Source organism: Anastrepha obliqua, chromosome 1 (genome assembly GCF_027943255.1).
Source record: "Anastrepha obliqua isolate idAnaObli1 chromosome 1, idAnaObli1_1.0, whole genome shotgun sequence".
Classification (NCBI taxonomy): Eukaryota; Metazoa; Arthropoda; class Insecta; order Diptera; family Tephritidae; genus Anastrepha; species Anastrepha obliqua.
In genome coordinates this window covers 17,753,590-17,765,673 of record NC_072892.1, presented here as the reverse complement: position 1 = coordinate 17,765,673, position 12,084 = coordinate 17,753,590, and the positions used below count along the sequence as shown (strand labels likewise).

At 36.5% G+C, this 12,084-nt stretch overlaps 1 protein-coding gene across 2 annotated transcripts; it reads left to right on the top strand.

Annotated features, from left to right (window-relative positions):
- Positions 1–4,663: 4,663 nt before the first annotated feature.
- On the top strand, positions 4,664–7,994 carry LOC129252970 (uncharacterized). 2 transcript variants are annotated; one of them, XM_054891175.1, is made up of 3 exons: positions 4,664–4,771; positions 6,991–7,453; positions 7,839–7,994. In XM_054891175.1, the coding sequence occupies exons 1-2, from the start codon at positions 4,731–4,733 to the stop codon at positions 7,412–7,414; spliced, it is 465 nt and encodes a 154-aa protein (XP_054747150.1). In that variant the 5' UTR covers positions 4,664–4,730; the 3' UTR covers positions 7,415–7,453; positions 7,839–7,994. The 2 variants fall into 2 exon arrangements, 1 of the variants encoding a protein (XP_054747150.1); XR_008583684.1 differs by having other exon boundaries at positions 4,665–4,771; positions 6,991–7,466.
- Positions 7,995–12,084: the final 4,090 nt, after the last annotated feature.

Here is a 12,084-nt window from a genome sequence, read left to right as displayed (position 1 = left end):
AGGAGCTTTTTCATGGCAGAAATACACTCGGAGGTTTGCCATTGCCTGCCGAGGGGCGACCGCTATTAGAAAAATGTTTTTCTTAATTTTGGTGTTTTCACCGAGATTCGAACCAACGACCTCTCTGTGAATTCCGAATGGTAATCACGCACCAACCCATTCGGCTACGGCGGCCGCCAGAAGAAGAAGATTATAAACTTATAAATTTGCTTGCCAACCATCGAACCAAAATTAGTAGCATAATTCTTTTTAGCAGCATATTTGCCATGGTTTTATAAAAAGCAATCAAAAATGCTCCGCAGATAATGGCATTTCAAAGTCTCGAATTCAATGTCAAAATACCCCCACTCCCACACTAAGTCTGGACCACACCAACAGCCAATTGTTTACGTTCATGTTCACGATCATCTAGACATTTGATATCTTCATTTTTGTACATAGGAATCTTCATTTCTGATTAGCGAGAGCAATTTTCATAGTCATGGAAATCTTCGTTCATTTACATGGCTTAAAACAATGAAAAGCATTGAGATGCTGGCAGTGATTCCCACGCCCTCCAGCTGCCACGATATTTATATTTGCCATGAATAGTACATATGTATGTGTGTGCGACTTGCATGCATACGTACATACATACATACATACAGTTTCAATGCAACGATTTCTTAATTATACGCAAGACGTGGAACAATGCAATTATGTTTTACAATATTTCACATGATGTCACAGTGACAGCAGAAAATACATCTGCAGATAACTCTATGAATATCCAAATATCCGTGACCATGCAAACATTCAACAGTGCATGCATTCAGACTGTTTCTTCTTCTTTTTCTTCTTGCTTATGTGCACAGACGAGCTGCCACTTGCATAAATATATCATTCAATAAGCAGCGAAGGTAATAGGAATGGCCGCTATGACCTTTAAAATTACAACAAAAATATTTTGTTTGTGAATTTAGTGAAAAATATTCATTTGATGATCTGCTATTTGTTTATGTTTTTCCCCGCCTATTTTAAGCACATTGATTGACGTTTGCATGCATAAGTGAAAATTTGGGCTTTAAAGCCGGAGCATCTCAAATTATGGCCAACGCTTCACATTCGTATTTCTTTACGAGCATGGCTTTGTTACATTTAAATGCATGTGCGCCATTGCAACTTAAATCAAACTAAACCAAACGTACATACATAATGAACAATACCCCGAATAACAAGTTACCGAAGATTTTGCCACATACATTTCATTTATAGTTAAATTTAAATAATAAAATATTCTAAAATTGTTAGTTATAAGTTTGCATTATACGAGTATATATATGTATATAATTGCCGCGTACACCCTTTTTGGGTGTTTGGCCGAGCTCCTCCTCCTGATTGGGGTGTGCGTCTTAATGTTGTTCCACAAATGGAGGGACCTACAGTTTTAAGCCGACTTCGAACGGCAGATATTTTTATGAGAAGCTTTTTCATGGCAGAAATACACTGACGAGGGGCGACCGCTATTAGAAAAATTTTAGTGTTTCACCGAGATTTGAACTTACGTTCTCTCTGTGAATTCCGAATGGTACTCACGAATTTCACGAAACCTTCGAATTCTGTAACTTCCAACAACGATGTATTAAAAAAGATTTAAACGTCTTGCAACGCATCCAAGAAAAGTTCCTGACCTAATTGATTTCGGTATCACTAGTAGGGTTCCCAGAAATATATAATAGTTATATCTGACACTCACACAGACTTATGATCGGATCATTCTCCTGTGGGTTTCGTAGTTATGGATCCACCGCAGTTTACCGATCCACCATACAAACTTACTTCGTCCAACACCAATTGGTTAAAATTAAAAAAATACATATTGCAACTAACCCTCAAATAAACACAGTTGAAGATATTGAACACTCGGTGGAAATGTTCAACTCAATTCTCATATCTGCTGCGCGTCACTCCACATCGAGCACAAGTTTCTCTCGACAGAAAACCCATAATATAACAAATAGTGGAATCGAAAGACTCGGTATGAAAAAACGCAGGTACAGAAGAGAATGGCAAGAGTATAGATTCCCTACATCTAAGGTTCGCTGCAAAAACGCCGAAAAAGCTTTAAGAAAAGCGCTCAAACTCGGAAAAGAGTATAATAATAGACGTTTAATACAAAACCTATCGCCAACGGGAGCTAATCTGTCCTTATGGAAGGCACAAAAATTGAGGTCACCAATTGCATGCAACTCAAACCGATTTGACGAAATTTGGTAGTGAGTTTCCATCACCTCTTGAATATAGTAGCAAAGCCACAAAAATTTTTCCACATGAGCTAAAGTCAATAAGTGAGAACGAGGTAAATCCTAAAAAATATGTGGGTATGATCAAATACCTCCTAAAATGATAGTAGAGACTCCAAACTGCGCTATTAGATTTCTCAATGTGCTTTCTAACGCAATTCTTCAAGTTGGTCACTTTCCTTCTGCACGGAAAAAATCGGCCAAAATAATAATGATCCGAAAATTGGGAAAAAATAAAGCCAAGACAGCTTCATACAGACCTATAAGTCTGCTGCCAACTCTGCCCAAACTATTTGAAAAGTTGCTAACACGAAAACTGATGCCGTATCTGCAGCAAAATAACATTGTTCCCGCTCATCAGTTCTGTTTTCGTGAGAAACACTGCACAATTGAGCAAGTCAATCGCATCAGCTCCGAGATAAGGAAAGCTTTTAAACGACGGAAATATTGCTCAGCCATAATTCTTGATGTAGCTCAAGCGTTCGTCAAAGTATGGCTCGAGGGACTTGTCTACAAAATCCAACTCACACTACCACAAAGCTCACACAAAATATTAGAATCTTATCTTGCAAGTCGGGTGTTCATGGTAACATATAAAAACTACCTAACTGATGAAGTCGTTATTAAAGTCGGCGTACCACAAGCCAGTGTACTGGTTCCGCTTTCATATGCAATATACCTACACGGCTGATCTTCCAACACACCCGCAAATATTTACATCCACGTTTGCTGACGACACTGCCATCCTTTGACGCTTTGTGCCTTTGTTCGATAAGAGCGTCGGGTGAACTCAACAGTCAGATTCAATAAATAATAATAACAGTATAGAAAAAGTCTTGCTGATACAGCCGCATTTAACAAAAAAATAAATATGTACATAAAACGTATACAAATACATACCTGAATGCAATCAGGAAATTTGCAATGTTTTTAAGGTCAATTTTTCAGCCAATCAATAGCAAGCGTCTGTTAAAATTAACAATAAAAGTGAATTGTGGGCAAATTCATTGCACAAGTTCGTGTCTTAAGTCTTTTGCTTGCATACGATTTTGCCCGAAAGCAGTCGGCAATACGGATGCTCATTTTAATGTAAACGAAGGTGTAAAAATTGAAAAAATTAATTGTTTCAATTCGTCATAAATTTGGCAATTAATATTATTGCATTAATTTTTATTTTTCATATTAATATATTATATTAAAGATAATCCAATTCAATTTAGCCACTTCATTTGCAATCAAGCAACTTTCCATTTCATTGCTAATTGCTTTGCTCAACTTCTAGCTGAAAATATTTAGTCGCAAGCAAAGCTTAATAAACATTCTAATAATTAAGGAGACAGTAGAATTTTTTCCTGAAAAAAAAAAACAAAAATTCCATATTAGTCATATATCACTCATCTACTATTAATCAATAAGTCTTAATAATTGCGCTAAGTCGGTGTTGATTATCTGTCAGCTTCTAACTCGGTATCTTTTTATGTTGTCCTCAAAAATTACTACTAGTTAAAAGCTCGATTTCTTCTTAAATCGCTCCACTCATTTGAATACCATCGCACATGTGGTGGTTGTTGTTAATCTTCACTCTGCGCTGGCAAGCCACGAGCGTGAACAAGTGGCGTATCTGTTAATTAATACAATTAGCAACAATTATGTGCGATAATTTATGATTTGTGTGTGAGTGCTTGAGTTAAAAGTGCTGTTATGTACCAAAGCGGCCAACTCACTTAGTTGTTATTTTCGAAGCGCTTCTCCGCTTCACTGCGCATTTTCGCACTGTTGGCTCACTTGTTTATCTCGGCTAAGCTCAAAATCCATTTGTTGACTGCAAATTCGTACACATACATACATATGTACACATTTGTAAATATACCTAGATATATACTCTATGTATGCATAGGTGTGGCATGCGTGTGTCATACTTTATGACTTGTTTACTTGCCAGCTTAGTTTACCCAAAATAAGAATTTTTTTTCATTTCTTATTATTTTCAACACAAATCACAATTTGCATAGACCATACCAAATATTTATTCTTCTAAAACTTGACAGAAAAATTAATTAAAATTCGAAGACTAGTATTTTAAGTTAGATGGCGAGTCAGTTAGAAACTTTTTTTTATATGTAATTCTCAAAATTTTTTAGCTCAATTTCTATTTAGGTATAAGTAATTTTTTTTTGTTATTACACAAAACCTGCAAAGCGAATCAATGACTGTGCTGAAAATTTAAAAAAATTATGCTTTTGAAGTCTTCAAATCTCCAAATGTCGAATAAGGATTTGTATAGTTTTTCAAATTTACCTCAATTTAATTCTATTTTTACAATTTTTTTATTGTAAGACAGAATTGCACAAAGAAAATATTTCAATATTCAACAAAAGTAAAATACTTACAAATTTAAACAAAATATTTGCATACAACCACATTCGGCAAACAAATAACAACAAATGAATGTTTGCGTTTGAACCGAGCGAAATTAGCGACTTATCAAGGTGAATATGAAATATGAACAGCAGTGGCAGTGTTAATCTGTATGTGAAAAAGGAAATTTTCGCATATGAAACGATTTTCGCGCTTGCTTGAGATTTTGTGTTGATTTCCTGCTCACTGTGTTCCCCTCTATTAGCTGACAGAGGCGAAAAAAAAACTGTTCCGCCACCGCTTAGTAGCTGCACTGGAATTAAGGAAAATTAAGTTATTTTCTTAGGAGCGCGTGATGCTGTTGGCGATTGGCAAGTGCTAAGCAGCGGGAGCAGTGAGGGCATATATGGGGCGTGAGCATGCAATTTCATTGCTTCATTGCTTCATAATTTCATAAATACAAATTTAAGTGTGCCCGTATGTGTGCGCTCATTTTGGAAGCTGATACTTTCACAGTTGTTTGTTAGATCAGCACCTTGTATATTTACTTTTGTTGTTACGTCAATACGACTCGTTCGTTTACAAATACTTATATGTATGTATGTATGTGTAAGTAATAGGTGGCGCTGTATATTAGACTTGGGTGTAAAAAGAAGGCTCAAAAAGCCACCTTAGTTTCGATAGTTTGCCAGTATCACAAAAATACACAAGAAAGTGCACTGAGTTATGCCAAGTAGTATCTTCTAAAATTAAGTTAAATTGCATCCCAGAAGATTTTAATTAAGTTCATAAAAAAAATGTTTATAACATATCAAATTAACACTTTGTCGACCGGTCACAAGTTGACTCGTGTTTTCATGCCCAAACGTTGTTGGCCGATCACGAGCTAACTCGTGTACCTGCATTAGCTATTTCAATTAAAAGTTATATAAAATAGATGTCGAAATTTCTTTTCCATTCATTTTGTATATAATAAATAAATTTATATTGTTTCACTTCCGTATTGAACTACCAAATAAGAGCCTTTGAAATGCGATAGATTCAGCGTAAAATTGCCAGTCAACAATGCGTTAAGTTGAAAAATATTAGAAAAAAAATTATCTATCATTTACAATATTTATTTTTCAATGTTGCTGTACGACCTTAATTTGCAAATACAATATATTTATATTTATCGCTCACAATATGCACGCATGCGCGTAGATATTTGAGTACTTTAGCTCGTGTTAGTGAATTTAACGCCCTTTACATAAACAACCCATTATTTGAATTCTATTTAAATCAAATCGAGCCGAAAGCCAATCCACAGATCACACGACCTTGCTAACCCCCTACATACAGGGTAGGCCATTTAAAGCGGGCCCATCGGGCAACCCTATAACTTTTGACAGGAACGTCAGATCGACTAATGACATAGCGCGTTGGAAGCGTCAGTCCAAGACAATTTTTACCATGGAGCAGTACACTCCAAAAGAACGCGCTGAAATAATTCAGCTTTACATCCAAAATAACTTCTCAATTGTGAAAACTCAACGTGCGTTTAAAAAAAAAAATAAAGTTAAAAGTGCGCCATCCAAAAGCACTTTACAGCGTTTATACGCAAAATTTATTAACCACGGTAGTCTCAGCAATACCAGCCACGCATCCAGACAACGTACACGACGTTCTGCTGAAAATATCGAGGCTGTACGAGCCAGTGTTGAGGAGGCTCCGCGAACATCGAGTTATCGTCGTTCTCAGGAATTAGGCATCGCCAGGACAACACTCAGGCGCATGGAAGGCTACTGGTTCCAACAGGACGGGGCTACATGCCACACTTCACGCGCTACAATCGATTTTTTGAAGCCATTGTTCCCTGGAAGGTTGATTTCGAAAAATGGTGATTTTCCGTGGCCACCGAGATCACCAGATTTTACGCCACCGGACTTTTATTTGTGGGGTTATCTGAAATCCAAGGTATACATCAACAAGCCAAGGACTCTAACTCAACTTAAAAACAATATCCGACGCGAAATCGCCGCCATACCGGCCGAAATATTGGCCAAAACGATGGAAAATGCCGAAAAAAGGACACATTTGGCCATCAAGGCCAGAGGCAAACATTTGAAGGATATCATTTTCAAAAACTAGCTGGAACAAATCTCCTTGAATCAAAATAAATGATTTTTCATATCAACACAAAAAAAAATGTTTTTTTCAATGTTTTTTTTCAGAAACAAATGGGCCCGCTTTAAATGGCCTACCCTGTACATACATACATACATACATACATACATACATAATTGCCTGTAAATATATTTTGTCTCACTCTAAAGGATTATTTTTTTTTTCTATCTCCTTTTACTTACAGCTACATCACTCCAGCAACCGCAGCAAACGCCAATGGCACTACTAGTCTCATCTACCCCTCTGCCAACGGACAGATGTATCGCGTACATCCGGCCACAACTGTGGCGAATGTCCCGTCAGCGCAAGCGAATAGCACGGCCATTGGCAGCATCAGCAACGCCAGCCACGCCAGCAACAACAGTAACAATAACAGCGGCATGGATGTAGTGGACGGTCATCACAGCGAGGGCGGTAATGGAGGCAGGGATAGCAACACGTCAAGTGGATTCTCGCAACGGCTACGTGAATTGGCGGCATCTGCGGGACTCTTATCGTTGAAACCACGACAGCCGCTGAAGCCAGTCATTAAAACGCGCGGCTCACCAGGTCCTGAATTTCCGAAGAAGGTCACTTTCAGCGCCTTTGCCACGGTTCAAGTAGTGTAGGGAAGGCGGTAGATGGCAATCAATATAGCTAAAAATTAGGTGTGGCCAATAGGTTGGTTGAATACAAAAGTGTAATAATAAAAGAACTTTTGCGCGGGTGGACCAAAAGGGTAATGCATATTCGTAGCATTCGAAAAGTATGTTTTCCAAAAATAGTATTTCAAATATGTAATCGTGTTTTTTTTTTTAGTTTTTTGTTTTTGAAGTTAAGTTCAGAAAAAGTAAAGCATGAAATTTTTGAAGCTGTGCATTTCTCGTTAAAGGAAAATATTACAAATCATAGAAATTCAAAATTATACTGTTTGGTCCACCCTATTAGGTGCTTTTATATGTATGAAAATACGTAAACTTACAAACATACAAGTAAATATGACGACATTAACTAATTATTTTTCCTCTTTTGTTTTTCTCTTTTGTATTTCAGGCGCTGACGATCACAATTTGCTTTGTTATATTATTGTTGTTATTTGTAATTGTTTATTTTTGTTTATTGTAATTGTAAAAAATTCTAACTGATGAAGATGGCTACTTAAATTACTTTATGTACATATATACATATAAACGCAGTTAGTAAGCATAACAGAGTTGTTTTTGTTGTTGTTATTTATTTGAATATACTCAAAGGGGAAAATATGTATACACATATCTGTGTATAAAACCTGACCTCCTCATAAAGAATCATTTACCGTTCGGAGTTAACTTAAAACTGTGGTGCGCCCCTTTTGTGGAACACCGCCGCCACAAATAGGAGAAGGAGCTCGGCCGAACACTTAACCGAAGTGTACTCGTACACGCGAATTATTTATTTATTTTTATAAATCCTGACAAGCGTCAGGCTTGAAGAAGATAGGTCAAAGGCAATGCAGCAAATGGCGCCGCAGTTGATCACACACACACATATATATATAAATTATGGCATGAACTAAATTTCTCGATAAAATGTATAATTTTTATGGCAACATGTGAAGAATTTTTGATTTTTTTGTTTTAATTTTTGGCGCAACTTATAAGCATCAGATAAATGTAGGTATGTATTACCCAAAAAAATACAAATATAAATAAAAAAAAATATTTAGATGCCAAGCATAGCCAAAGTTGACTAATCCTCTGCTAATCTGGAGATACCGACAGCAGTGTTATCGGTATAATTATGAAAATTTTGATCGCGGCTCGAAAACAAAAACTAATGAAGCAAATTAAAAATTTAAGCTGTATGTTTAAGCTGTAAATTTGTATGCAATTATCTAAAGCGCTGCTATAATTTTGGTATAACACAGTTCGCAGCCAGAGCAACCCCGTACCGGAGCTGCCCGCATCGGAGCGTAGATTTAAATAATTTAAGTTATCTTACAAATATAAAAAAAAAAACTTATTTCAATTTTGGGCTTACGCTGTATCATAAAACAAACACTGGCGAGAATTTGTACAGGAATATACAACTACACTGAATGTATATATATGTATAAGATGCCAAAATATGTATAGTTATTAAAAATTTCACAGAGGAAGATATGGAAGCGTGCGATACTTACATGAAATTAAAATAAATATACACTAAATAAATGCTTGCATTGTCTTTTTTTTTTATATTAACATCAAGTTAGAACTTTCTTTTAAAAATTTCTCTGATATTGATAAAAAGTTCTTGAATGAATGAATGAATAAATTGAAGTTTGCACTTGGATCGCATAGTTTTTTTTTTGCCTTCTACTCATCACAGTACCTCATCCAAACCCAGTTCCCTTTATAAACCTAAGATAGAGGCCAGGGTTGGGCTGAGCCTAAATGCCTTTCTTCTGGCTGCATCTACCCGAGTTGTCGCGACCTTCTCGGCGCTGTAACGTCACATTCACGAAGAGGGTGTGTTGCAGCTTCCGGAGCTGATGGCAGAACCGACAAGAATGAGTGGACCATATTCCAAACCAGTGCAGATGAGCGCGTATCTGCAATGACCTGTGCGAATGCCCATGAGCATTCTCAGTTTGCCTTTAGGAGGAGGGTTATGATTTGCCTGAATTACAAAACTAACAGAAATAAGTAAATCAAAAAGTTGGTTCACAGCTGAAGCAATTTGCCGAACTGCGGTATTTTAAAATTTACTGAATTGCAGGCGAAGAAGGACTAGAAAATCATTTTCTTTATTGGCGCGTATTGTTCTTTTTACATTTTTCGTTTCTTGTGTGGTTAGTAGGACAACCAAAAAACTTTTGTAAAACATGCATTTTTGACGACAAAAACTTGGTCTTAAAAAATTTGTTTGGAAAAATAAATTGTTTTATTTTATTTCAGTTCATATTCTTACAACATAAAAAAAAACAATAAAAATAATGTTGAAATGTAAATAAATTCTTTGATGAAAGTTTCAAAACCTAAAACTAATAGAATTCTTCCGTCAAAAAATTAATTCGTTTCATTAAAAGTCAAAGAATAAGATGGTTAGAGCTTACGTACAGAATGCGCAAAAACCGAGCTACGAGCATAGCGTTCCATAGACTACTGATTGGACGCAAAGAACGATTTATGAGGTTACAGCTGGCCTGCACAATTTGCGAATCACAAACTAGAAAGACGTAGTAAAGGATCGATCAAAGTGGAGATCGATCAAAGTAAATGCACAAGACAGTAAAGCTAATGATGATGATGATCATCATGAGCTATACAACTAGACATATATTAAGTGCAATTAATTATAATTTTTGAAGTGAAAACTTCTTTAGAATCGTTGGGAGTGATTTGAGACTCGATGAAACGAAAAAGCGACACTCTTGGCTACGAAGCGTTATATGTTAATATACGTATATGTGTGTGGCTGCGTACTGCTGAGCCACGCTAGTATAGTGAGTATTGTAGTATGTATACTACACTGCCTATTACTTGCTTTGGTATTTAGTTCAAGCGTCATACGTATATATGTTTGTATGTATGCTAGTACGTATGTGTGCGCGCCTGTGTATTACGGAGCCACCTATACTACACTACCTAATACTTGCTTAGACCAAGCGTCCTACGAATGTTTGTGTGTATGTTAGTACGTCTGTGTAATATACGCGTTACGACGCTCATAATAGCAACCGCGTGTGCTGTATTGCGTCCGTATTTTTATATTCGTAAAAATTTTCATTTTTAAATATTTACCGCAATTGCAGGCGGTGTTGCAATATACCACAATAAAAATGACGGTGCTCGTATTGTAACTCCACAGATAGATCTGAATGCTCAGCAACTAGAATCACTGTCTGTTCAGCTCTCTAAGTGAGAGAAATATGTGCATGCGAAACCAGATTGAGCAATGGAAAAACAGTTTTAATTGTGGCAATTTATATTTCACCGAATCAATCAATAAATAGCATCACGGAATTCATTCACGAAAATTTAATAAAGTATACACCAGAAGTATCGCGGATACTTAGAAAAGATTACCATAAAGTTCCTATGATTTTAAGTGGCAATTTTAACGTAAATTTTGCATTGGACACAGCGGTTCCTTTAATTGACGTTCTCAATACAATATTCAATTTAAAAATGTGTAACAATCGCACTGAATCGACAACACGATCAAAAACAACCATTGACGCGGTATTTCAAAGATATGTTGACAACATCGAAACCAAAGCATTTGTATCATATTTTAGCTATCATAAGCCACTCGTATCATTTGTTGAAATTGAAAACATTGAGGATGAATAATGATAAAATGAAGAAAATAAAATATGAACTTTATAGCAATATTATAATGAACCTATAATTATCTTGCTCGTAATGCTGCTTTCGTCTCATTCTCTCTCAGTCTGTTTTACGGCAGGTTTCACTTCTATCGCGTGTAACCGTTAGACTGGTATTTTTTTTTATTATAGCCCAGCCAAAAAGAAAAGCCTTTTTATTTTGCATACTTAATTGCTCCGGATCGGGCACCTGGCACTGCGACGATATAACATCAAGCAATTATTAAACTACTTATGCATACTCGTCTATCATCATCATCATTATCATCGGTACGTGTTTCTCTCATTGGAGCATACAGTATGTTACATAAGAGCGTGGCCACTGTTAAATAATAACAACAATTGATTTTTCGAAAATTCGCAAATTTATTGATAATTTGGTCGTCAATACTCAATGGAAATACCTCGTAGCAAGTCCAATCTCCTGCATTGTCAATTATGACCTGCTACCGTCGGGGCATACTTTTCACTAGTTTCTCTGCATATTCTACCGGGAAAGAACTCCAAATTGCTCGAATTTGTCGAGAAAGTTGATCTAAATTAGATGGCTTGCGTCTGCGAAGCTGCATTTTCATCAAAGCCCACACATTTTCTATTGGATTTGCATACGGTGACTGAGATGGCCAATCTAAAGTGACAACTCCGTTTTGCGCCTCGCTACGGGGCTCGACTCCGATGTTTCGGATCGTTGTCCTCTTGAAGGATCCAGCTTTCATTTTTCTTGATATACCATTGCTTAGCAGATGGCAACAAAGCCTTTTGATATATTTTATTCATTTTTTAAGCATTTAAATTCTCGGTAAATAAGAACAAAGTAGCAAAACCTTTGTTTGAGAAGCGCCGCTAAACATGGACTTTGACAGGATGTTTAACAGTCCGTTGAAGCATCCTATTAGTGGAGGTTGTCCAGGGGTGTTTGATGCTCGAAAATGCCCAGAAGGAGGATTC

What these genes read in the sequence shown, in the direction of transcription:
- LOC129252970 (XM_054891175.1), top strand. Translation starts at nt 4,731, where the DNA reads ATGTTTGCGTTTGAACCGAGCGAAATTAGCGACTTATCAAG. An exon ending in GAAATTAGCGACTTATCAAG is followed by an intron (nt 4,772 to 6,990) that starts GTGAATATGAAA and finishes TTTTACTTACAG; the next exon opens with CTACATCACTCCAGCAACCG.